We start from the raw sequence: 24,995 nt of genomic DNA, 5'->3' as shown, positions 1-24,995 counted from the left end.
TTAAAAAGGCTCAATTGTAATTGAACTAGTCGACACAACAGAGTTTGGAATGGACAATGGACAAAAAACGCCTGTTTTTATTTTCATTTGAATTTTTCAGTATTTATTTAAAAAGTGACTCGGGGAAGTGGAATGGTTATGGTAAGTCCAGAGCCTTCTGGTAACAAGAGTGCTTTAAATAAACTTTATCCTCGGATCCTCGGTAAAATATTTCAGTTGGGGAGTAGTACTTACATGCCTCGACCAAAGGACCTTAGAAACTAAATCTCTCTATACAGAATATCGTTTTTTCAAATGAAGTTGGATCTTAATAAAAAAAAAGATCTAGTGCGCGAAATGGAGAAGGATATAAGGGAATTACGGACACCGGCCCCGCGGCTGGAGGCTGGAGGCTAAACGCCCCATATTTGCTTATGGGACCGAGACGAAGTCTCAGAAGCAAAAAGTGCAGGAGCAGATGAAGGAGGTGGAGGCGCAGCAAGCGAAAATACAGCTGGTCTCCATCAAGAAGGCTGTTTGGTTTAAAAGCAAAGTTGAGCCACAGCCCCACAGCTGCGCACACGATGTTCCAATGCTCATCAGCAGACCTTCCGGCTTTACACTGATGCCGATGGTGGAAAACAACACCACCTACACCTGCGCGGCAAAGTGCGGTGAGAAGACCCAGTTTTGTGAGGTCTTCGTCCAGATGCCGGGCGCGGCTGAAGATGCCCAGGATTGGCAGTCGCCGCCATCGACAGCCACAGCAGATCCAGCGCCAGCCGCTGAAGAGAACCAGGATTTGGCGACTGCCAAAAAAATCCAAAAAATTAAAAAAAAAAAAAAAAAAAAAAGACTACCCGTCAGCAAAGCCAACAACAAAAGCTTATTTAAATTTTTTTTTTTAATTTTTATTAAAAATGTAAATTCTGAAAATGCGGAATACCATAGTTCTCTATACCATTGACAATCTGTTCTTATTTTTTTTTATTCTTTGCTGTCTGCCGCGCTTCGATCAATTGCAATATTTTGGGTATGCTGCGATGAACTTTTTTCGACCGTTTACATTTTCAATACCATCGATTCCTTCCTTTCTATTTGTTGTCGGGGATTACAATTACAATTATAATGCTGCATTATGCATGTGTAAGTGTGTGTCGTGTTTATAGGTATGTATTATGCATTTTCGCGGCCTTGGGAGGGCACACAAATTGTGTCGATCACAAAAAAAAAAAAGAAAACCAAGCAAAAGGGCAATATACATAGACAATATATATATACGATGTCATATTTAATATATATACTTTATTATATACTCGTACAACTAAAGTCCAAGCATAGTCGCGTGACTGATTTACCGATCGGGTGGTGAAAGATTAGAGAGTATGCGTCGAGTCTTGCAACTGCGCTCGAGCCACAATTTATGTTATATTGTTGTATATATATATATTTTCTAGGCATATCCAATATTGCGCGAAGCAAGCAATTCGTTTCACATCTAAAACTTCATCTCTCGATGGAAAAGCATTTTCGTAATACAATTTCGGGATTTCTGTTTTTCTTTAGTTTTTTTGGGCTTTTATTTTGGGTTTTTTTATCTTGGGTATTTCTTTAAGGTTTGGCCACGACGCTGAGACGATCTACGATGTTTGTGGCTGATGTTGAGCTGTCCAAATGCACCATAACCAGATGAGGCTCGCTCCCCGCTTACTGCTCCTCGTCGCCCAGCTCGTGCTTGATCTTGGAGAAGTCGAACGTCTCGCCAGTGCCGCGCTTGAATATGTTCAACACATCCAGGCAAGTGGTCTCAAAGTGCGTGGTCGCATCATAAGACTCCGAAATGAAGATTTGCGACTCGGATCCATCGTCGATCGGCTCCAAGTAGTCCGAAATGGTCACGAACTTTTGTGCGATCGGCTCCAGCAAGTCCAGGCCGGGCTTGATCTCCACCTCCGGGTTCTCGGTCTCAACGGTGGTCGAGACCATGCCCACGAACCAGCCCTTGGCGGCCACCTGGTGAGTGGAGCTCACCAGCGACACGTAGATGTCCGACTTGCGGCCCACCTGCTTCTGTGGAATGATTATCTGCGTGGAGAGACCATCCTTGGTGCTGGCCACCGGATGGTCTAGAATGCAAATGCAACGAATCACCTTGCCACGCTTGCGCACCTGTTAAAAAGAAATAAAATGTACTCGATTAATATTTATACAGTGTGAAAATGTAAGAAATGTACCCTATCAATATTTACTACAGTGATGTTTGTCCTTATAATATTGACTGCACATTGTTATCAAATTGAAAAGACTAAAACAAATATGGGTTGCAAGTAAAATTACACTGCATAAAATTATTCATTTTGTGTTGAAAATTATACGGTCATTCGGTGATAATACTTAAAGGCAACAAAGCCATTTTCAAAAGTTCAACGTAATTTAAAACATTTGGTTGACAAGTATTCAAAGTATAAAAGTCGTTAAACTTTCCAATCGCCAAATCAGTATTGTAAAAATGTTCTCAAAGCTATATCTTCTGTTATTCCTGGGATTATGCTCACAGTTTTTGGCGCACGAAATAACGCCAGTAATTACTGATGGTGAGACTTTACTAAAATAAAGAACGAGTTTATCTAATTTAAACTTCATTATTCCATGCTCTAGGTGTGCCCGACTCTTTTTACCTATCCGATACAAATTTCGTAACCATCGGTACAGGGTTATATTATATTGAAAGAAATCTTACGCAGAATTGGTTTGATGCTTTTAAATCTTGTCGACGAATGGGCGCCCAATTAATAACATTTGAAACCATGCAAAAATGGAGTCTGGTCAACAAATATCTAAAGACGAAGAAAATGGAGGATATGTACTGGACCTCTGGCACAGACTTGGGACATCATGGGAAGCACGAATGGTTTTCAACTGGCAAACCGTTGACATTGCATATTTGGAGGAAAGATGAACCAAATAATGCCGGTGGAAATGAACATTGTGTCGTTTTGGGATTTAGAAGTACGGAAGATAGTTACAGTGATTTGAATGACCTTGAGTGTGAGTTGGAGAGACATTATATTTGTGAGGTATCGGAACCGAAGACAATTGAGATTGTTATTTGGTAACTCTGTTATTTTTTGTGTGCACTTATTTTATCAGCAATTTTCTGATACAATATGAAGTGAGAGAGTAACTTTCCTTTTATGAATTTAACAAAATCCTATCTTTGAAAAATATATTCTTAATTATAATGAGAATATGACCTGTATCACTTAACCTTTTAAATTTGACTTAATAAAATAAAAATCTGTATTTATATGTTTAAGGTCACCTAAAAATGTACACCTTCTCTTAATTCTCTCAATAAAAAACGTTTTTAAACTAGTAACTTATATTCTAGTCTTCTTTTGAAGTATCAAATAATAACGTTAAATTATAAATGCTTTTTAAGAAACCTTATGAAAGACTCACCTTTTCGGGCACGTAGCTGGGATCGCAGTAGACCTGCTTGCACTTGGCGACCTCGTCGCCGGAGCGCACGCCCACCACCTTGCCGCCCTCGCCGAGGACGATCTCGTCGATGGGCTTGTCCAGCATGTAGGTGCCGCCGTAGATGGCCGACAGCCGGGCGAATCCCTGGGGCAGCTCGCCCAGGCCGTACATGGGATAGAGGTAGGGCGACTTGCCGTACCGCGCCAGCGAATCGGAGTACAACTTAATACGCCGGATGGTGTTCACGGCCGGCTCGTTCAGATACTCGTCGTCGCGGAAAAGGGCCAGGGCGTGGCCGGTGAAGTCCTGCGTGTTCCTGTCCAGGCCGAACTTCTCGTACAGACTCGTCATGTTGGCCTTGGTGGGGTCAAAGTCCTTCCAGGTCTTGGGGTCATCTTCCCGGAAGTCCTGCACGTAGATGAGGAAGTTCCGGAAGCGACGCTTCTCGAACATACCTGCAAATAAATATGCAAGCATATTGGTCAGTCTTGGGAATAGGATCTGCATATAAGGGAGTGTGCGAGTCCAGGGTTTTAAGTTTCCCTTTTCATTTTCATTTGCATGCCACAGACACACACAAAAACGGATACCCGCACGCAACTACAACTACAGTTGGAAACCCTCAATTTAGGGGGCGGGCGAGCCACCACCAACAATCAGAAACCACTTGGCCACCCTATGACGTCATTCTGAGCATATGTGTAATGCGGCCACAGTGAAGCAAATTAAAAGAGAAAACGACTCCTTTATTGAATTTAAGGTTTCTTGATAAATACTTTTTAATATCGCAGTTAATATAAAAAATGGGTTAATTTTCATTACCCAAATGTCGATTTTTATACCATTTTAAAGAATCGTACATACATGTTAAGTTTTTTTTTGTTATTTTAAGGTTTTAAACTGACAATTTTTATTTCTTTTCTGGGGTTAAAAACTACTTTTAATTTACAAGAAAGCATAGTTCTTAAACATCCAGATTATAAATAAGAAAATTAATAGCATGTTGTATAAAATAAACAATGACAAAACATTGAAATATTAATATTAAACATTGTATTCAAAATCAATTTTTATTTATAATTAGTATGATATTTATTGGAATGATAAAAAAATAAATATTCCAACTAACATTTTTAAGCTCAGTTTAAGATTATAGAGCTTTCTGCTTTCTAAAGTCTTTAAAAGTCTGCGACTACCAGGCTCCACTGTAAAGTGAAGGGGTTCAATGCGCCTCGCCAAAAAGTTGGTTGCAAAAACTTCGTAAAATTGAAATGGAAACAATTCAAGACCCAATCATAAATAAATAGAGCGTGTTTGACTAATTGCATTTTGCTGCCGTGGAGAAGAGAAAAAAAAACTCTGTACATTTCAACCAAAGCGAAATTCAGGTGTAAAATGGAAGCGACCAATTAGCGGCAGGTGTATGAATCAGCCAAAAGCGATTTAAATTGAGACCCCTTGAATATAATATCGCGTTAATGGTTAAGCAAATAAACAAGGTGTGGAAATGTGTGGGGAAATTTGTAGAAATTCTTGGCCAAGAAGAAGAAAACAACTGTTTTTCGGCTCGCACACATACGTGTCACAGTCAAAAATCAACAACAACAAGAAGAACGCAGCCCAGCGAGTGAAAAAGCCGAGACAAAGAAGAAAGGAGAAAGAGAGAGAGGGAGAGGGGGTGCAGATAACAGTCGAATACGAGTACATACACACACACACGCACAGCTGGTAATTTGCACAATTTTCGAAAGAAAAAAAAAAGAGGAGGAATTAAATATGGTAAAAACGAACCCATGAGATCGGAAGCGAGGGCCTCCTTCTGGTCCACCGGCACCTTGGCTATCTTGCCGCCCTTGTAGACGTAGCTGCCCTCGATGGACTTGAACTCCAGGTAGCGGGTGACGCCCGTGTGGATCAGCAGCTTGACCAGCTGTCCGTTGGCCATCAGGAACTTGGGAATCAAATCCACGTTCCAGTCGCGGCCACGCCCGAAACGCTCACCGGGCGGCTCCAGGCCGTAGCGCTGGAAGAGCTCCTCCAGCGGCGTTATCGAGGCGGACTCGCCGCCATAGTACTTGTTCCGATCAATATGCAGCACCTTCTTGCCGGACACGGACAGCATCCCGCTGAGGATGCACTCCTTCAGGCCCGTTCCGAGCACAATCGCGTCGTATTCCTCATTCATTTCGGCTCTGGCTCGGGCTCGGCGGCTAAACACTAGTATCTGGTGTATCTGGTTACTATTATTATTTTCTATCCGGGCTTTTTCGCCTTTTTCACTTGCTGCGACGTTCGATTTGGTGGACTTTTCTCTGCGCTCAATAATTTTTCTCTACTCGTTCGCCTCTCGCTCGTCCGCTTTGCGCCGCCCGTTCGCCGTCACGTCATTTGCTGGTCACGTCACGTTACGTTACGGTTTTCTCAGCGAGCCCACGACTGCATTTTGGCGGGCTATCGACGGTTATTTGTGCACGGAACAGGGGAACAAACAAAACGGGAAGACAACTACTAATTTTGACAACAAAAAGGGGCCAATTTAATTTAGTGACATTATTTTCAATGTTCTTAAAAAACATACGGCTCGGGAGAAAGGAGGTTTAACCCCTAAGATTTTTGAGTTGGCAGGGTTGCATTTAATGCGCAAAAATTTTAAAAATGGATCAAAATTAAATTATAATGTGGAAAAAAAAAACAAAGCAAAGACATATTTAGCCGAGTCAATAATTTAAGCCATCGTGTGGGTAAACTTATGTAAATGTTACCGATAATTACTAAAAAACCAATATATATTCTTGAATAGTTTCCGCTCAGGTACAGAAGCTAAAAAAAAAATTGATTGGTAATAGCCAGGCTATCGAAATTACTAAAAATCTCGTAAGTCGTGCTACAAATATTATCAAATATAATGAACTTACTAATTTGTTTCTTTCCACCACTTATTTAAAGTTATAGGTGGCGTGTTTTTAAACGTTTGTTCTTTACAGACCCCTGTTGGCGGCCTCATAATCGCGTTAACCGTTTGTTGCTCTGTTAGCTGAGCAGCTGATGTGAATTTTCCCTAGAGGTGGACATCGCAGATATCGATGTTTTCGATGTTTTGAAAAAACTTTTAATATTTTATTTTTTTTTATAAATTAGGAGAATAATATAGCCCATCTGAAAGACTTTTATAATTCATATTAAAACAAAAAAAACAAAGGCTTTATTCGGAAAAAAAAACTAAACAATTACAGCCTAATACACCGTCGCTTCCCTCCTACACCACCAGTTGAATATCTAAAAACATGCTAATACAGTAGGTTTATTTTAAAACACATTTTCCGCCGTTTCTTTAAATTTGGTAATGTGACATAAACTATCGCCAAAAAACCTCGATATTTTCATCGATGTTTCTCCACCTCTAGAGGTAGTTTCTTGACTGGTATTTTTGTTTGAAACGGCGAGCGATTCGGACGCGATTCGTACGCGATTTTGTATTTGTTACGTTTCCTCCGCGGTCGTTTCTTGTTTCTTTGTTTCGTCGGATTTTCGCGTGTGCAGGCGAGCAGCCAAAACTAATCATACATAATCATACATTTTCGTGGGGCAAAAACACACGGCAATGTAAATGTTTGATTATTTTCATTTAAAACGGAGCCAAACAACTGTGAATGTGAGTGTGTGTGTGAGCTTGTGTGTTTGCTGGCTGCGTGTTTGTGTGGAAAAGTGAAAATGCTATTTGGGCCATAATTGTATTGAAATTCTTAGCAACAACAAACAAACGGCACCTCGAAATCGTGGCAAAAAATACAAATTAAAGGAAACGAAGAAGAAAAGAAAAACCGAACAAAACAGAAATAAAGAAAAAAAGGTTCAGGCAAAGAAGTGGAAAAAGTGAGCGGCGGTGGAATTTTTCAGTGCTGGCTGTTATGTGGTGGCCAAGTGAAAATGTCTTAATTAAATAAATATTATTCGGAAATTCTGCTTCGCGGAATAATAAAAATAAAAAATATTTTTGGTTCTTCTGTCCCACTTGCACCTTCTGCCTGACCTCGGTTATCAAATGTTCCTTCCTCATATTGTTCTTGTTGTTGCTTCGAATGTGCTGCAACATTTTGTATTGTTGCCATGCTGAAAATTGTTTTCATCCCTGCGTAAAAATAGTTTCAAATATATAAAATAAAAAACCCACGGAGGCGAGAAAAAATAAGTTTCCCAAACAAATCAATTGATCGAACTGAAAGGAGCAGATAAATCCACGTCTACGCTTTTATTGCCATTGTTTTATTGGGTAAGTTTTTTTCATTTGAATCAAGTTACCATTTTAAAAATTGCAAAGGCAAAAGTCGGAGGGAAAAAACATAATAAACCACAGACGGCGGCAATCTACAGAAAAAACAAGTTGGTTGCCAAGAACCAGTTAAGCGTTGCAGACCAACTGCCCCGCCCCCCGCCCCCCAAAAGCGATGACGGGTTTTTTACCTGCCCGCATCATCCCTCTCGCTCGCTCCCTCGCACGCAGCCTCCGATCGTTCTGGCGGTTCCCTCTCTCGCTCACTCCACCTCTCTCTGTGTCTCACCGGCATTTAATAAAAGGCAAACAGATTCAAACAGTCGCGGTTTTAACTTTACTTCTTTTATGCGGCTTCGGATTTCTGCATTTGAGATGCTTAGCCCCACGGTGCACAGTGGGGTCAGAATCTAAGATATACAATGCAGCGTGGGATGAAACCGACCTCCCACGTTGTAAAGGCTATAATTGCGTTGAAGATCTAATATTACTTTTGATTTTAGGAGGTCAACAAAATTTAGTCATTCCTAATCTATTAAAGTGTATTAAAGTTTTTCAAAGTGTTTGCTTTAACTGAAACTTTGAACAATAAGAATATAAAAGAGTATGCCGCATTTTCATAATTATCAAAAAAATGTGTTGTTTTTGAATTGGGATAAGCTTTTCTGAAGTTAGTAAAAGATTGGGAAAGGTGATCAACATTAAAGTTGATACAAATAGCAGCTGTCAAAAATGGGCCCTACTTACCTGAGCGGGAAAGCACAGGTAAAACCCCTTTTACCTGTGACATGATTAAAATTCCATCAATGCGTACTTTTTATACCCGTTACTCGTAGAGTAAAAGGGTATATTAGATTCGTGCAAAAGTATGTAACAGCTAGAAGGAAGCGTTTCCGACCCCATAAAGTATATATATTCTTGATCAGGGTCACTAGCCGAGTCGATCTAGCCATGTCCGTCTGTCCGTCTGTCCGTCTGTCCGTCTGTCCGTCTGTCTGTCTGTATGAACGCTGAGATCTCAGAAACTACAAAAGCTAGAAGATTGAGATTTCCCACACATATTCTTTGGCTTCCTACGCAGCGCAAGTTTATTTCAGACGAGCGCCACGCCCCCTCTAACGCCCACAATCGCCCACTAACGATTTTAAAATGGGTCCTGCGCCCACATCTTTAAAGATTTCCGAGAAGTATAAATGCAATTTTGTTGTGTATATTTATACCTATCGAAATGTAGAAGACATTTTTCAAATCGGACCATTCATTAAAAAGTTATACGCAATCAAAAAAAATATATCTATCTCCCTCGCACTCCCTTTAGCTGAGTTACGATTATTAGTCGGGACACCAACCCGAGTACTCGCACTCCCTTTAGCTGAGTGACGGGTATTAGATAGTCGGGACACCAACCCGACTATAGCGTTCTCTCTTGTTATTGCTCTATTTTCAAATGTTGTAAACGGCTAGAAATTTTCGGGTTGTTAGTGCAAGTTTTGATCCCTTTTTGGGTTTATATTTTCTTGCCAACCACTGTGTGATGTCTTTGAGCATATCTCCATCTGTCTCCCTCCCCCTTTCGTCTTCTATTCAATTGAGTTCAACGGTAGTTGACGTTACTCGCTTGCTAATTGCAGTCGAGAGAGAAAGAGAAGGGAAGAAAGAGAGCAAACAACAACTTTTAACTGTTACTTGATGCGTTGTTTGCTCGTTTGTCTCTGCTTCATGCAATCTATTAGTCGCTCTCCCTCGCACGCCCCCACTCCCCCCATCTCCCTCTCTGTCGCTCTCGTTTGCTCCAGGTACCGTTAAGACAGAGCTTGGAGGCAATTGACTCCGATTCGCAATCCGCAATTCGCGATGCAGTGGAAGCGAAAACAGCAAAAGTCGAAGCAGAGACAGAAAGATAAAGAAACAACGGAAGCAGCCGACTTATCTCCTGTTTTTACAGTTTAACGCCGCCGATTATGGTTGGCTTAGTGCTTATTTGATGTTTATAGCCGAATTGTACCCACTGTTTGCGACGTGTCTCATAAACAGTCTACACTACTCGTCAGTATAATAGAACTACCCGTCTGAATAAGAATTGAAATGTATTTTATTTTAATATTTTTCATGACTAAACATCAAGTTGGAAATATCTAAAGTTTTTGTAACCAAAATTATTAGGTTGCACGTACTCCCTTAGGTAAAATCTAATTATCGTGTAATAAAATTGGGAATAACTTTTTGAAATGGGATGTAAAAAAATTATTTTGATTAATTTGACCTTATTATTGAATTATTGTCCAGCCTGTTAATGTTATTGCCTTATTTAAGGGATTTTCCCAACCGTACTGCGCCGGACCCTCATTATCAAACATTGAGATCAACTAATTAATGGTGGTTAATGCTGATTGCTAGCTACTAAAGAATATATTTGTATGCAACTAATAAATATGAAATATACATTCATATCCAGTACATATGTTCGAGTTTGGGAATTTATATTCTTTACAGTAGCTTATCACCCCATACTTGGGTCCCTGGGTAATTCCCAAAGATTTGTTGACGAATTCTACTTTTAGTTATTTAAATAATGCCTTTGGGATTCAGTTTGCGAATGTGAAATTAGTACAGGAAGTTATCTTTCCTGTAGTTCAAAAAAAGGTTTAAGTATTAATGTAGTTCGAAACGCGTTTAATTTGATAAGTGAATTCCGGGGAAAAAGCCAGTTGTATCTGGGTGTACGAGTACGTGGCTTCGTCACATCGCGTGGCTTTTAGCTGCGGGGTCTTATCACTACGTCAGCTGTCAGAATGCGCGCTATACATCTGTATATATATATTTATTGTCTTCGGTATATACAATCTACTATATACCACGCCTACAAGTGGCAATCGCTGGCACTCCAGCAAAAATGTTTTCGATTTATTCCTGGCCTAACTTAATTGATTACGCATTGCGTTCTCATGGTTCTACGGCGATTTGGGTTTCGTTTTCGTTTATGGAGTGGATAATAAAATATTCGATTGCGGATGGCCAAATCGCATGGATAGGGCTCATAAAACTCCCTTCTGTCATTATGATTTGTACTCCACGTTCGTTTATCGCTTAATTTATAAGGTTTTTCTTATCTTTTAAAAAGTCTCTTTGTCTTTTCATTGTGACAAAAAAAAAGCTTGTACCTCTTTTCCCTGTTCTTGAAATGTTTGGCTCTACAAGTTTACAAATAAGTTTCAGTACTTTGTTATGTAAACATATAATACATTAGGTGGGTTCTTTTGCGCAACACCAAGCGCTGACAAATTCTAAAAATATTTTAAAGGGAAATCACATGTGTTTACAAACAAGATCAAAGTAAAATCCTACACAGTTCTGTGCATTTATGCTGACCACGAACAATGAATCTTTACGAAATTCCATTTGATTAGGTTTTTATTTAAGCTACTGATGTTTGCGTTATCGCATCCTGTGCAATTTAGTGGATTTTGTTGTGTGTAATTTATGGCACCATTTTTAATCTGCATTTGGTATGAGAGGTTTTCGTTGGAACCTTCCTTTATTTAAATTTTGATATATGATCCAAAGAAAAATCAAGAATATCCACTTTACTTTAAAAAAGAATACTTATTTACAATGTTATGCCTTGTACTAGCTTGCTTTTTCGCTTTTACTGCACTAAACTTTCTGGTTCATAGAAAACAAAATACTTTTGCCTAGTTTCTTGTAAGCTTACCTTATACCCACCTTTCTGCCATTAACTTTAATGACTTGCGATTGGAGCAGGTGTAAAAGGGGGCCGCAAGTGGCAACAGGCAGATGGAAGGCAGCTATTGTTTTATTACTTACTTAGTTCGTATCGAAAGCCAATCGATCTCTGGCACCGTTGCAAATTAAGAAGGAATGCGAATAATTGAATATATTAGTATGTTAATTTGGCTTCGAGCTCTTTGCTTAGGTCAAAGCTTCAATCAGACGTATACTAAGTGTAGGTGCACAGCTGTGCACTAGTTGGCGATGAGTTCGTGTCAACTCGTGAGTCGTGAGGTGCCTTTAGACGATATTATCATATTATTCTGTTATTTATAATACAATATATTATTTAACTCTAGCTCTTTGTTTAAATGTATTATTTACATAATAAAAAAATAACTGTAAAACATTAAAGAAATGTTAATATTGTAGATAAAACATTTTGTGGAACCAAAAAAAATAAAAAGATCCCTAAAATAAAGATGTATTTTTAAAATGTATTAAAAATGCACTGCTAATAAACCCTTTAAAGTAACCAATATTAAACTTTTTTGATAAGAAACTTCGATTTATTGTCACGCGCTCCTCTCCATCACAAAACTTGGCCCTGTCTGTCAACTGTGGAGACGATGTAATTGAATAGATAGCAACAGCCAGTGGAGGCGCCTCCACGTCAACAGTTTCTAATTAGTTGTGAAACTTTGCGGCCCCTTCGCCGCCGCCCATTGTGGAGATGGGTGTTTTCTTTTTTGCCAGCCTGAAATTTGTCTCGTTGCCGCGAATATTCTCAGAGTGTCGGAAGTTTTCTCATGTCAAATGCCAAAGCATCGTAAATTTCGAACTCCATTGTTCAGGCTCACAAAGATGCCTTAATTAAGCAGGCCACCGAATTAGCATACGAACGATTTTATGGAGAGTATAGTCAGAGATTTGTATGCCATTTGTCGTGCTCGTTGAGTTGATTAGATTTATACTACTAGCGAGAGTTTTACATAATAATTTATCGAACTGCAATTTAAAATTAAAGTCGGAGTTTTAAGGTGCGCAATTACATTAATTTACTGCTATATTTATTCTTATCGTTGAAAATAATTATTCATCGCTCAGATTGCCATATCAATTATACGCCCCGCTGTACGGGCATTAATATCTCGAATGGAAAAATGGCACAACAGCTGGCACCGAAGTGCTTTTGAACCCGATAAATGGCTTTAGCTTTTAAGTTAATGAAGGGAAAGTGAAATAAATAAGCCAGTAGAAGCTTGAATTAAAAAAAAAACACTAGAACGTAGAAGATTCAATTATTGTTGGATTTTTGCTTTGTTGCAAAATTATTTATTGGCCTAAGATCTTGAGGAGATGAATCGATCTTGAAATAAATAAATTTCAGAAATATTTGTAAACAATTTGCGGGAATTTACCTTTTGACCAAATGTTACAGTTCAAAATTTGATAGGTTTGTATAATTGTTCAACGCAAAACAATAGGTAAACAATTCCATATTGCGCATTCAAAAAATAAAGGGTTGTAGTTGAGATATTTTACCCACTGAACTTTTGATTATCCAAATTTAATTGATTTAAAATGGTTTTGAAATCTTAGATATAACTCATTAAATATTTGAAAGGCTTCGGGCTAGCATTGTTTTCCAAAAAGATATGCGCCTCGAATTATAATAATTACTAAACATATTGTTTGCATTTATTTGCCCGCTTTATATGCACATATATATAATTAATTTATAATTGGCCTGACCATAAATGCGCTTTCAATGCAAGGTCGGGTATTTATTGAACTAAAGTGAGCACTCAAACGAAAAATATTGCCCAAGCAATTTTTAATATTAATAGCTTTGCCGATTCCTATGTGAGTTTTTCACCTCGTCAATTGCTGTTTTCAAACGTTTCTCGCCGAGTTCAATAACAATGACAAATGAGCATCTTAGACATCTGGCGTCTGTTCTGTTTCTGTTCGGTTGCTATTCAAAATGCAATGAACTTTACGGCACAATCGCCATTTATTTTTATACCCGTTACTCGTAGAGTAAAAGGGTATACTAGATTCGTGCAAAAGTATGTAACAGCTAGAAGGAAGCGTTTCCGACCCCATAAAGTATATATATTCTTGATCAGGGTCACTAGCCGAGTCGATCTAGCCATGTCCGTCTGTCCGTCTGTCCGTCTGTCCGTCTGTCTGTCTGTCTGTCTGTCTGTCTGTCTGTCTGTCCGTCTGTATGAACGCTGAGATCTCAGAAACTACAAAAGCTAGAAGGTTGAGATTTCCCACATATATTCTTTGGCTTCCTACGCAGCGCAAGTTTATTTTAGCCGAGCGCCACGCCCCCTCTAACGCCCACAATCGCCCACTAACGATTTTAAAATGGGTCCTGCGCCCACATCTTTAAAGATTTCCGAGAAGTGTAAATGCAATTTTGTTGTGTATATTTATACCTATCGAAATGTAGAAGACATTTTTCAAATCGGACCATTCATTAAAAAGTTATACGCAATCAAAAATTATATATCTATCTCCCTCGCACTCCCTTTAGCTGAGTTACGATTATTAGTCGGGACACCAACCCGACACAGCGTTCGCACTCCCTTTAGCTGAGTGACGGGTATTAGATAGTCGGGACAACAACCCGACTATAGCGTTCTCTCTTGTTATCTTTGGCCCGCTCCCGTTTCTCTTTGGCTTTTCGGCCTGTTTCGATGCCCGATTGTGGTAATCGCACCCGGTTTTGGGCTTGGCCTGGTGGAAATGTTTATCTCCTCGCTTTATTTCGCATGTGCGTGGCTAAAAATAATTTCAATTTTGTTATTGCGGCTGCCTCTGCTCGATACCTCAATACGGTTGAAAGTATCGACAACCGCAAAAGCTAAAAGCCAGATACGGATACGTCCACATACATAGATACAAAAGGCACTTTGAAGTCGGCCATCGAAGGGGCTTCCACTAATTAGCCGGGGCAGGAGCGAACTTATCAGTCTGGCCGCCTTCTTGAGGTCGTTTAACCCATCGGGGCAAGTAAAATAAATCAAGTTTTGGCACTCGAAAGTCTTTTCTTGTAGCTCGTAAAACGGAAAGAAAGGAAAATTAAAAGTCGCAGACAGACTTGGTAAAAGTTTCATTCTTTTCTCTATTGCACTTTTCTTTTTTATTTTATTTTATTTTTCATTCTTGTCTGGGGCTTGTCTTTTTATGGTTCTTAGCCATGACAAAGTCAAAAAGCCAATGAAAGCTAAATGACTAACCATATAGAACTAGTAGAACTGAAAAAAAAGGCAAGAAAATGTAATCCCAAAAACATTTTAGCAAAGAAAGTTTTATTTCACCGCTTGATTTATGATTTGCCCAAAATGATTTTACTAATTTAAATCATATAAAACCGAGGAAACAAGAAAGAAAATGTATAGCTGAACTCGGTCGTGTGCCAAATTCATTTTTAGCTTTCTTATGCCCACTGAAGATTCTTTGGGTATTCGTTAGTATAACGTACATATATAGAAACCGCAATCGGATGTACATATATGCACATGTATATATTTGGCAATTGTATTACGCCATGGCGCAAGTTTGCTCTTCGGAATGGCTTCCCAAATTAGTTCATCGCCCATTGAAATAAAACGAAAACAAGAGGGAACGTTATAGTCGGATGCCCCGACTATCAGATACCCGTTACTCAGGTAAAGGGAGTGCGAGGGAGATGGAGATAGAGATAGAAAACGATGATCACGCATAACTTTTTAACGAATGGTCCGATTTGAAAAATTTCTTCTACATTTCGATAGGTATTGATAAACACAATAAAACTGCATTTTTACTTTTCCAAAATATTAAAATTTTTAAAATCGTATATATGCGATTGTGGGCGTTAGAGGGGGCGTGGCACCCTTTTGAAACAAACTTGCGCTGCGTAGGAATTCCTAAAATCTGCATGCAAAATGCCAATCTTCTAGCTTTTATAGTTTCTGAGATCTCAGCGTTCATACAGACAGACAGACGGACAGACGGACAGACGGACAGACAGACGGACAGACGGACAGACGGACATGGCTAGATCGACTCGGCTAGTGATCCTGATCAAGAATATATATACTTTATGGGGTCGGAAACGCTTCCTTCTCCCTGTTACATACTTTTGCACGAATACAATATACCCTTTTACTCTACGAGTAACGGGTATAATTAAATACAAATTGAATGTTATTAATTTGTACATATTTCATTGATGAAAGTGGCAAAAAGTTAAGTAAAAATGGGCATTTAAGAAAGACCTCGGGAAAACAAATAAACCAAGATATCGTGAATGTAAAGCGTTCACAAGTAAACATTTTAATTTATTCAAGTGTTACCCATGGTAGATATTTAGCTCTAAGCAGTGCGAAGCATGGAAAGTTAAATATAAATATTTTATTGTTATTAAATTGCTGCGTTTGGCCCCGAGAGCAAGAAAAATATTGCCATAATAAAATAATGTTTTAGTGAAAATGTGAAAAATGTTGTATGTCTTGAAAAGCAAAGAGTGGTACAATTGCAAACACTCAAACAATATGCATGCATTTTTTTCCTTATCGGATCGCGTTTGAAGTGAAGACATTTCAATAATAGAAAGCCTCTCTTTATGTGGCATCTGTTTATTGTTTATTGAAATAAAGGATGAATGAATTCCAATTGTTTTCTCAAGAAGTAGAATGTTCTCGATAAGGTTTTAGCTTCAGCTTAAAAGGGAAGTCAGATAAGCTTTATCCGACCATTTAACATTTTTAAGTACACAGAGAAAATTTAGCAAGAAGACTGACGTTCTCAAATTAAGTATTTGTATTCTCAATTTGAGGAAATACTGATTTTGTTGACAAATTTTCAAAAAAAAAGCCTATTTATTTCACCATGTTGTTTCTCTCTTATTTGTCCCCGTTTTCTGAGAAAAAAATCTCTAAAAAGACTCAATTCCAAGGTATTTTATTTAAAAAATTGGTACTGAAAGTAAGTATTTTGTACTTAAAGTGAGTACTTGGTTTTATTTTGAGTAGAAAATTCTTAATTTAAGTGAACCGTTCATGAAAAATTCTCTCTGTGTATGTATAACATTTATAAGCTTTGGAACCTTTAGAATTGTTTTTTTAAGAAACAGGAAGTAACACGCGCCGATTTAAGATACCAGTCAGTCTAGGCTCACTGCCATTCGCCAATTTGAAGTAAGGTTCCAATAATAGTTGACCTCGCTTTTGACACTTTTGACAGCTAAAAAATCAAAGTTCAAGCCCATTGTGAAAAATGTTTTTTTTTCGGACACCTTGAACTTTTTTGTTTTCTTCTGTCAATGCGGCAATCGATTGAGTTGAAAAATCTTGAAAAGCAGCTGTGTGCCATCTAAAAACAACAGAGGGCAACCCACATGCAGGTTTCGGAGTAGCAAACGCCCCCATTCCCTGCACCCGCGTTACGCTTGACCTTGTGGGTCTTTTGTGCTCGCTACTGCTCTTTTCGTGATGTTTTTGGGTTTTCGGGCTCTTTGGCTTATCGGAAGCCCCCAAGTCTTGAATCAAGGGCGAGCTTTAAAAGCGCGCGTTTTTATTGTTATATTTCGTTTTAATATATTTTCGGTGGTTGAGTGCGTCGGACGGGTTCGATAAACTTTTGGGCAGCAATTAACCAGACGCGTTATGTTTTTATTGCTCCGAATGTAATTTGTAATTGGATATGTTTCCAACTTTCTATCGCTTTTCATATACCCTATAATTTTGCTAGTTACTTAAAAAATATTTCTTTCTTTCATTTTCTAACATAATCTGCTTACTAATTTTATTTCTTATTGTATTATGAAACTTTTATGTACAACACGAGCAACGTTTATGACCAGCTTTATGAAGCATGTGTAGATTTTCTTATCAAGGGGCTTATACGCAGACTTAGTTTAAATATTAAATTTAAACATACATTGAACGTTAAAAAAATGAAATAAATTTTTTAATAACGTCTTCAAGGGCGCAAAAATTATTGTGGTAATGACTCCAGAAAAGATAAGGTTGTAGAAACTATGATGTTAAACGAAAAATAACATTTTTGCAATTAAGGGGGAAAAATCGGTCGATATATAAAATTATTTAGTTCTCATATAATTAATATATAAATTTATTTAAACTAACTGAATTTTCTTTTCGTTCACTTTTAGATGGTCATGGCTTCTGGAACTCAGGGGTCAGTGATGACACGCCCAGCATTCGTGTCCAGGTGCTAGGATCAGCATTTGCTTGTTACATCGCAAGGAGCCCCTCTTCAACGGGATACCAACTCCCACAGACACTGAGATAAGCCGCTGATAACCCACACATATCCGAGGTAGATCGTGGCCAGGCCGAAGAATTTAATCTGATGGTTGTGGCTTGCGAAGATGCCTTCAGCGAACACGGAAGACTTGCGGCGAAAGTTTCTAGTAGTGCAGCAGCAGCGCTCCGCACCGCCCAATTTGGCTGGCGACTCTCTGCCGTCGGCGATACCCAATGCCAGTGTCAATTCCGCCACCACCAGCCTGATGATGACGACGACGACGTCCACGGGTCTGGGAGGAGCAAGCGAGCCCGAGAGAACCTATGTCTTTCCGGGCGGCAATCCGGTGGTAGGTAGCGCCCCAGGCGGAGGACAGGGCATTCCCGGAGTGGCCATGGCGGCTCCTTCGCGGGGCCATGCCCGCTCGATTAGCCATGGCGGCGGAGCCATCGTTGGGGCCAACGGGCGACCCATAAAGTCGGCCATGAAGGGCCACCAGCGGGCTTTCTCGCAGGGTCAGATCACAGACTCACCGCCCGGAAGTGCTGCGCCCGCGGGACGAGGTCATAGTCGCGTGGGATCCAAGACGGACTTCATCCTGCCACCGGGTCACAAGGAGGAACCGGCGAGGGAACCTTCGGCGCCCACTTCGGCGACCGGGGGGCGTGGTCACTCGCGGCAGGCCTCGCGATCCGAATCAATATACACACTGCGGCGCACAGAGGCACCGCCGTGGTGGAAACGCCTCAGTCTGTGCAATTACAACACCGCCGATAAGTTGGAGGAGCGGAGCTATCGGATGGTGGTGCCCAATCACACGGTGCCGCCAAAGACTCCCAAGAGGGATCATCCCAACGGACAGTTTGTGGGCAACAAGATACGGACCACGAAGTACACGCTGCTCTCGTTCATACCGAAGAATCTGCTGGAGCAATTCCATCGAGTGGCCAACTTGTACTTCATCTTCATCGTCCTGCTCAATTGGGTGCCGGAAATAAGCGCCTTTGGCAAGGAGGTGGCCATGATTCCAGTGCTCTTCGTCCTGGGAGTAACGGCCGTAAAGGATCTCTTCGAGGATCGCCGGAGAAGGGCGTCTGACAAAAGGATAAACAATACGACATGTCGGGTGTACGATGGGTGAGTTCAATACATTCCCTAAAATATAGAAATCAAATATTAAAATACTAGAAATTACTTAAAAATAAATTAAACCCCCTAAAAGTAAATAAATATATTTCTTGATTCATCAAATGATTCATACAAATAAACAAAGGAAAATGTGAAAGGTTAGGCTCTTCCACAATCAGTGATTCGATAAATGATAATGAAATCCTAAAATCCCAAAGTTTATTGAAAATTGCTTTATTCATTATATTCAACAATAGGTATACATACAAATGTAGCGAGCGATAAAAAATTCTAGATGACTTATTACTTCGATGGGCTAAACAAACAAATAAACAAGGCACTTTTCAAGGAAGACTTAATTCATAAAAACTAGTTTAAACCAAACCGAAAATTTAAATAATTGAATTATGCGTCGTCCAATTCATTCACAAAACCAGTTTAAACCCACAAATGATTTTGTCAATAATGGGACAAGTGTCACAAGCCCGGCACTTGCCCCATTATTCTCACAATCTCCCCGGTAATTTGTCAATTTCCCGTTAGGAAAACTTTCCAGAAGCCTTTGTGAAAAGTAAACCAAAGCAAAAACATGACTCCGGCTGCCAGATTTCGAACCCTCCGGGCAAGACAGATTTTAACGAGCCACTTGGCTTTGGTTTTATGTATGTAGTCTGCCCCGGGTTGCTCCAATCCCACCCCAAACGACCACTGGTTGCTGGATGGAAATTGTTTGTCCCGTCCCGTCTGCGATTTGTTTGGTATACCTACATATTTTAAAACGTGATCTAGAAATCGATAAACTGCCAGGAGAGCAGAAGCGCAACCACGACAACAATAGCGCTGCTTAAACTTTCCCTCACTGTTTAAACTAAACTTTTCCCCGGACCCCCCTTTCTTTTTATTTCGCTTCGGCTGTCTCTTTTCTGCCGTTTCTTGGGGTTTGGGTTTGGGTTTGGGCTTTTGTCCCACATTGGCTCGTGGTTGACGCATACTTTTTTTACCTACCTGCCCTCACCTTTCGTTGGCCAGACTTTCGAACCAAGTGACAATTTACTTGCATTGCACGTGTACTTACACTGGAGAAAAAATAGAATTTACATGTAATTCAGGAATTGGATAGGGGTTGATTGATTTACCATCTTTAGATATAAATTACAAGTCAAGAAACAATTTTAATACCGTAATATAAGACTTATATATCTCAAGTTTTTACAAGTCAAATTCTGTTATTTTAGAACAACATTTAAAAGGGTTACCAAAGGTATTTCTTTGGTGCTGATTGGAAAACTTAATACGAAATCAGTTCTTATCTCCAAAATTACCGTTTTCTCGTACGCCTTTTAAATTTAAACTAGGGTTAAAACTCTAATTTTCCATACGATTTCAAGGTTTTAACCCTACTTTAAATTTTACAAATGGACAAGAAAACGGCTTTAAGAATATTTGGTTAAAATCGGGACGATCAACTTTACTAAATCAAGCCCTCCGTTCATTCTTAAAATTTTAAAGTAAGTTTTAGATATATAAATTATACTCTTATGTTTGTATTTGAATTATTTTGTTATGATTTAAAACTTAATGCAATATCATACGCGAAAGGTAACTTTCATTGTAGTGCTTTAACCTCAATTGTCTTCTTTCACAGTTTTTTTTTCCAAGTTTCATCACTGCTTGCTATTCAATTGTTGGCTTCCCGTTTGCACGAGAAGTAGCTAGTCAAAAAAAAGCGCCAAAGACAAAAAGACAATGGCCCCAAGTAAACTAAACAATACAATTTGGTCTCTCAGTATCAATTCATGTAAAACTATTTTTTTTTTTGCTCTGTGTGCTGACCAATGAACTTACACATTGTTGTTGCTAATTATATTTGCATTTCCCTATTTTCCAACCCGCTCTTTGTACAATTGTCATAAACCAAAGCGTTTTAGTTGTGTGTCACTGTTGTTTGCAAAACGTGTCTGCACAGTGGTTAAAAATCGGGTAGCCTACAATATTTGGTTCAGCACTTCAAGCGACTTTTCATAAGCTATAAATAAAACTAAGTCATAAGTTACAAAATTCTTAATTTCCTTTGAAAAAAGTATAAAATAATTTATTTCTTTTGGGAAATTTCAAAGAATTTTTTCCCAAAAATATTTTTATATGACTAATAAAATTTTTTTCCAAGAAGTGGATTTTTAATCAAATTAATGGAAATGTTTTCTTGTAAAGTAATCAGAAAAATATTTTATCGTAGGATTACTGATATCTTGAAAAATGTTGAAATATATAAATGAAATCTTTGAGCCATTGCAGACCACTCGAGCTCACCATCCGTCCTTTCCCAAGTTGCCGTTCACAAAAGCCGCACGTTACATGCAAATGACACGCATACGGGGCCCACTAAATATGGCAGTTGCAGCCAGTCAACTGGACAACTGACTCACAGCCGGTTGGGGCTGAAAACCTCGGTACAGTGAGGCAGCGGGACTGAGAAACAGGCCTACCAGAGATCGCACATTTACAAGTGGGGGCAGCGTTTCCAGTTTAACGGCCCTGACCATCTCACGCTTGTCCGATTTTTGTCCACGAATCGAATTCAAGACCATGTGCAGTGGGGATCGCCGAATGAATCATGATTGCGAACTCAATTGGGAGTGTAAACTGCTCGAGGTTTCTTCGCTCCATCTTTCACTATTATTGTGATTACGAATGAACAAATTATTGGCTCAAGGTGAAGTCAAAATATTTCACATTGGGAGATATCTAGATTTTATTTTAAAGGTTTTTTTTTGCAACAATTTCTCTTTAAATGTCGTGTTAATTGCAGCCCAATCGAATCGTTTTTGACGTGCTAACCGGGTGATTAAACCTAAATTGAAGTGTGAAAAGTCTGCGAGTTTAATTAATTTGAAATTAAATTCACACAAAGAAATCCAAACAGAATTAGTCTCGGATACGTAATCAGGAAGCCGATGGAATAATTAAAACCTATTTTAAGCTTGAAATACAAATAAATAAAATAAAATAAAATAAAATACACTAGATATGAATTTAAAAAAGGAATAAATGTTAGTAGGGCAAGTGAGTCATTTATTCTTATTTGTGGACTTTTTTATCAAACTGGAGAAAATGTACAAAACTTATGCAAAAATCCTAGATGACTCAAAAATAATTGAACTCACACTAGCATCCGCTGATTCAATCGCTGCTCCATTTTATAATGTTGACTTGAGTCAATTCTCGGTGATTTACGGTCTCAATTATTTACTTATTGATATGCCCAGCAAAGAGTCATCTCTGGAATAGTGCAATAAATTTGCAATCAAGTTACTTTTGTGTCTCTTGACGGCAATCGAAAGATTCCAGTGCTCAGCAGAAATAAAAATTCTCAACGCTTATCGAAGTGAAGACGAGGTCGCACCATTGCATTTTCTGCTATATGGTTAAAGTTTTCTGCTTGCAAAACAAAATGAGTTATGCAATACTCTTGCGCATCTGGCAATCTGAACGATGCAAGATTTTTTCTAGAATTAGCCGGAAACTGTAACTGCAGCGATTGCCACTCACTGCAATTCGCCAATAAATTAAATATTTAAATTTTCTTCGTTTTTCTTCATGATTATTTATTGCCTTTTGTAAACACTAAAGACCAAAATTTGCGGAATTTCAATTGCATTTCGGAGCAATGGTATTTCAATGAAATCCCCAATTCCAAAATTATTAATGAGTGAGAAACGGGAACCATAAAATCAGAATTTTTATGACGCTGAATGTTATTAAAAAGTTGATTAATCTAAAGTTTGTTCGAAAAACTAAACCAACTGTGAAGAAACTTTGTTTAAACTTTTGAACTTGACTTTCTTTGGCTAAATTGAATAATTTTATAAATAATCAATAGCCTCATTTAGAATTCCACTTATCCGCACTTTTATTCAACTTACTAAAAGTTTACTACCTGAAATGTGGGAAAAACCTTATTTAACTGACGGCTTGAGATGGGCGTGAATCAGCTGCTGATTCTCTCAGGTGTCAAGTGTGCACTTTCACCGAAACTGCATGAATATATTCCGAGTGTTAAGTCAACACTATGATTTTGGTTCGGATTTTGAGGTCTCTGCATTAAATATAAAACACGGCCATCAAGGTTGTGGGAAGAATTTGTGTGGGGCACGTTGCGGGTTCGAAAAAGAGAGAACGCTAACCTTGAAAAGCAATCGCGATACGACCGCAGAACAGTATAACCAAATGTATCTGTCGGATGTGGTGTTCTAAAGCCAGTTAGGTGATGATGGTGGTGATGATCATCGGAATGAAAATATGACAGACCCCTAATAGTTATGCTCTACTGGGGCGTATCTGTAGTTCTTGTGCCAAAGCGTTGATCTCCTCCTGCTATTTTTTTTTGTGTTTGGTTTATTGTTTGTTTCGATTTGGTAAAAGGCTTAATTTTTGCCTGCGTGCCACACACAAGCACATAGTGTAAAGCCCGAACTCATGACATTGAAAATGCTAAAATACAGCAACAGACAAACGGGTTTTTCATTCCCCATTCAAGCAAACCGGTTGGCAATCATCGTTTACTGCCTTAGACTCGGTCTCGATCTCAAATCTCAGTCCCAGCCTGGGAGACTCGTATATGTTTGTAGTTAGTGGTACAGCGCGGCGTTTGTCTAGCAAGAACCACCGACTCGACTCGACTCGACTCCATCTTAGCCGGATTCCCATTCTCGGTGGAGGCTAAACCCGATGCCCCTGCCAGAGACCATTAACACCATGCTGCAATTGTCGGTTGTGTTTGCCGTTTGCTGTTGGTCAAGTTTTCCGATTTGTTTTCTTCATATTTGCCCGTCCTCACTGGTTTTCTTGCAGTGTCACTGATCCGGTGGCTTGTTTCCAACTGTCTTGGGTTCAAGCAAAGCCAAAGCTCAGAGTTTTGCCCAGGGACAAGTTAAGGGGAAAATATGGTCAGGCAGGTGATGACTTTGGGTTCAGACATAGATACCCAAAGTTGCAAAAAAATAAAAAAAAATCATATGTTGTATTTACTTTTATCAGCAACTTCGATACCAATTCAATAAAGCCAATACACCAAGTTTCTACAAAATGTCAACCGATCATTAATTTTGCTACTAAATTTTAATCGAAACTAAAATATCAACTAAGCGATAAAATTTTTACCTTGTATGTTAATTTTTTAGAACAAGTACAAGATAGAATTATCGTCAAGCTTGAGCGTTTGTTAACCTTCAAGAGAAATTCCAATTGAAGCAACTGAGATAATATTTGATCAGGTCCAATGACATACATAGTATGTCTACCTAGATAGAAAGTTAAATAGGCAAACGCTGAACCAAATATATATCACGTTCAAGAACATTGAGATGAGTTAAATAGTTTAATTTAGTTTTCCAATTACGTCACTCTCTTTATTTTCCTTTTTAACTAGGTATTACATCAAACTTCCTTTTGATTGGTTTGCAAATATTGAGACTCTGAATTTCCGGGTCCGCCCTGAGCAAACATTACCTGAAATTCCACCATATTATTTGAAAGGCCATTAGTTGTTAGCCAACAGAGAATGTGATTGTTTGATCCCAATTCGACTGGGCCAAGCGGAAGACTTTGTTTGTTTTGCTATCAGTTACACAATTTGCAATCAGCGAGGGAGAATGCCCACTTCATTATTTACATTCAGAGCTGACTAGATGTTTCTTCTTCCTTCTAATCTAACATTTCCCGCTGCAACTCCTGTTTCAGGCATCAAAAAAACGATTGCCAAGTGCAAAACGTTGTTGAGATCAGGGCTGTGAACCACTCCGGAGCTGAACCACTCCGAACCGGAGTGGTTCACTTTTTTTAGAAAACGAACCGAACCGTAAAACGGAGCGCCGAATTCTTTTATAATTGAACCGGAACCGAACCGGAACTTTTTTTTTTTGAATTTTGGTTCGGTTCACGAAAAATTTATTTTGTGTATTCGTGTTTTTTTTTCAACATTGTGGGGGGTTTTCTGATTATATTAACGTAAAGTTTATTTACTAAGGGAAATAAAAATGCCCAAATATTTTGTCTATGCAATGACTGCATCTAACTCAAACAATCTAATAATATATAACTATCATCTTCCAAAACTTTTCGCAGTATGACCACATTA

At 39.0% G+C, this 24,995-nt stretch overlaps 2 protein-coding genes across 6 annotated transcripts in view; one reads left to right on the top strand and one right to left on the bottom strand.

The window, feature by feature from the left end:
• Window positions 1–1,257: 1,257 nt before the first annotated feature.
• On the bottom strand, window positions 1,258–5,990 carry Gdi (GDP dissociation inhibitor). The gene is made up of 3 exons (XM_017140481.3): window positions 5,254–5,990; window positions 3,442–3,917; window positions 1,258–2,148 (listed from the first exon to the last, which is right to left on the bottom strand). The coding sequence occupies exons 1-3, from the start codon at window positions 5,645–5,647 to the stop codon at window positions 1,687–1,689; spliced, it is 1,332 nt and encodes a 443-aa protein (XP_016995970.1). The 5' UTR covers window positions 5,648–5,990; the 3' UTR covers window positions 1,258–1,686.
• An 892-nt stretch (window positions 5,991–6,882) lies between these two features.
• LOC108056628 (phospholipid-transporting ATPase VD) overlaps window positions 6,883–24,995 on the top strand; it is a 31,481-nt gene continuing 13,368 nt past the window's right edge. For 2 of the 5 annotated variants that reach the window (XR_011417708.1, XM_070211865.1), the window contains exons 1-3: window positions 6,883–7,114; window positions 7,606–7,732; window positions 17,637–18,868. Coding sequence is in view for 4 of the 5 variants with exons in the window: in XM_070211865.1 (XP_070067966.1) it covers window positions 17,856–18,868 (1,013 nt within the window). In the remaining variant the exon portion in view is untranslated. Of the gene's footprint in view, window positions 7,313–7,605; window positions 7,733–17,636; window positions 18,869–24,995 lie in introns of all 5 variants that reach the window. The other 3 variants (XM_070211868.1, XM_070211866.1, XM_070211869.1) reach the window with 3 other exon arrangements.

Source organism: Drosophila takahashii, chromosome 2L, assembly GCF_030179915.1.
Source record: "Drosophila takahashii strain IR98-3 E-12201 chromosome 2L, DtakHiC1v2, whole genome shotgun sequence".
In the NCBI taxonomy this organism is placed as follows: Eukaryota; Metazoa; Arthropoda; class Insecta; order Diptera; family Drosophilidae; genus Drosophila; species Drosophila takahashii.
Note: the sequence above shows the minus strand (reverse complement) of the source record. Positions and strands in the feature narration are given on the sequence as shown.

Coding starts and splice junctions, on each gene's coding strand:
- Gdi (XM_017140481.3), bottom strand. CDS start 5,647: ATGAATGAGGAATACGACGCGATTGTGCTCGGAACGGGCCTGAAGGAG. Junction 3,918..5,253: donor CCTCGCTTCCGATCTCATGG/GTTCGTTTTTAC, acceptor ATTTATTTGCAG/GTATGTTCGAGAAGCGTCGC. Junction 2,149..3,441: donor CCAGCTACGTGCCCGAAAAG/GTGAGTCTTTCA, acceptor TCTTTTTAACAG/GTGCGCAAGCGTGGCAAGGT.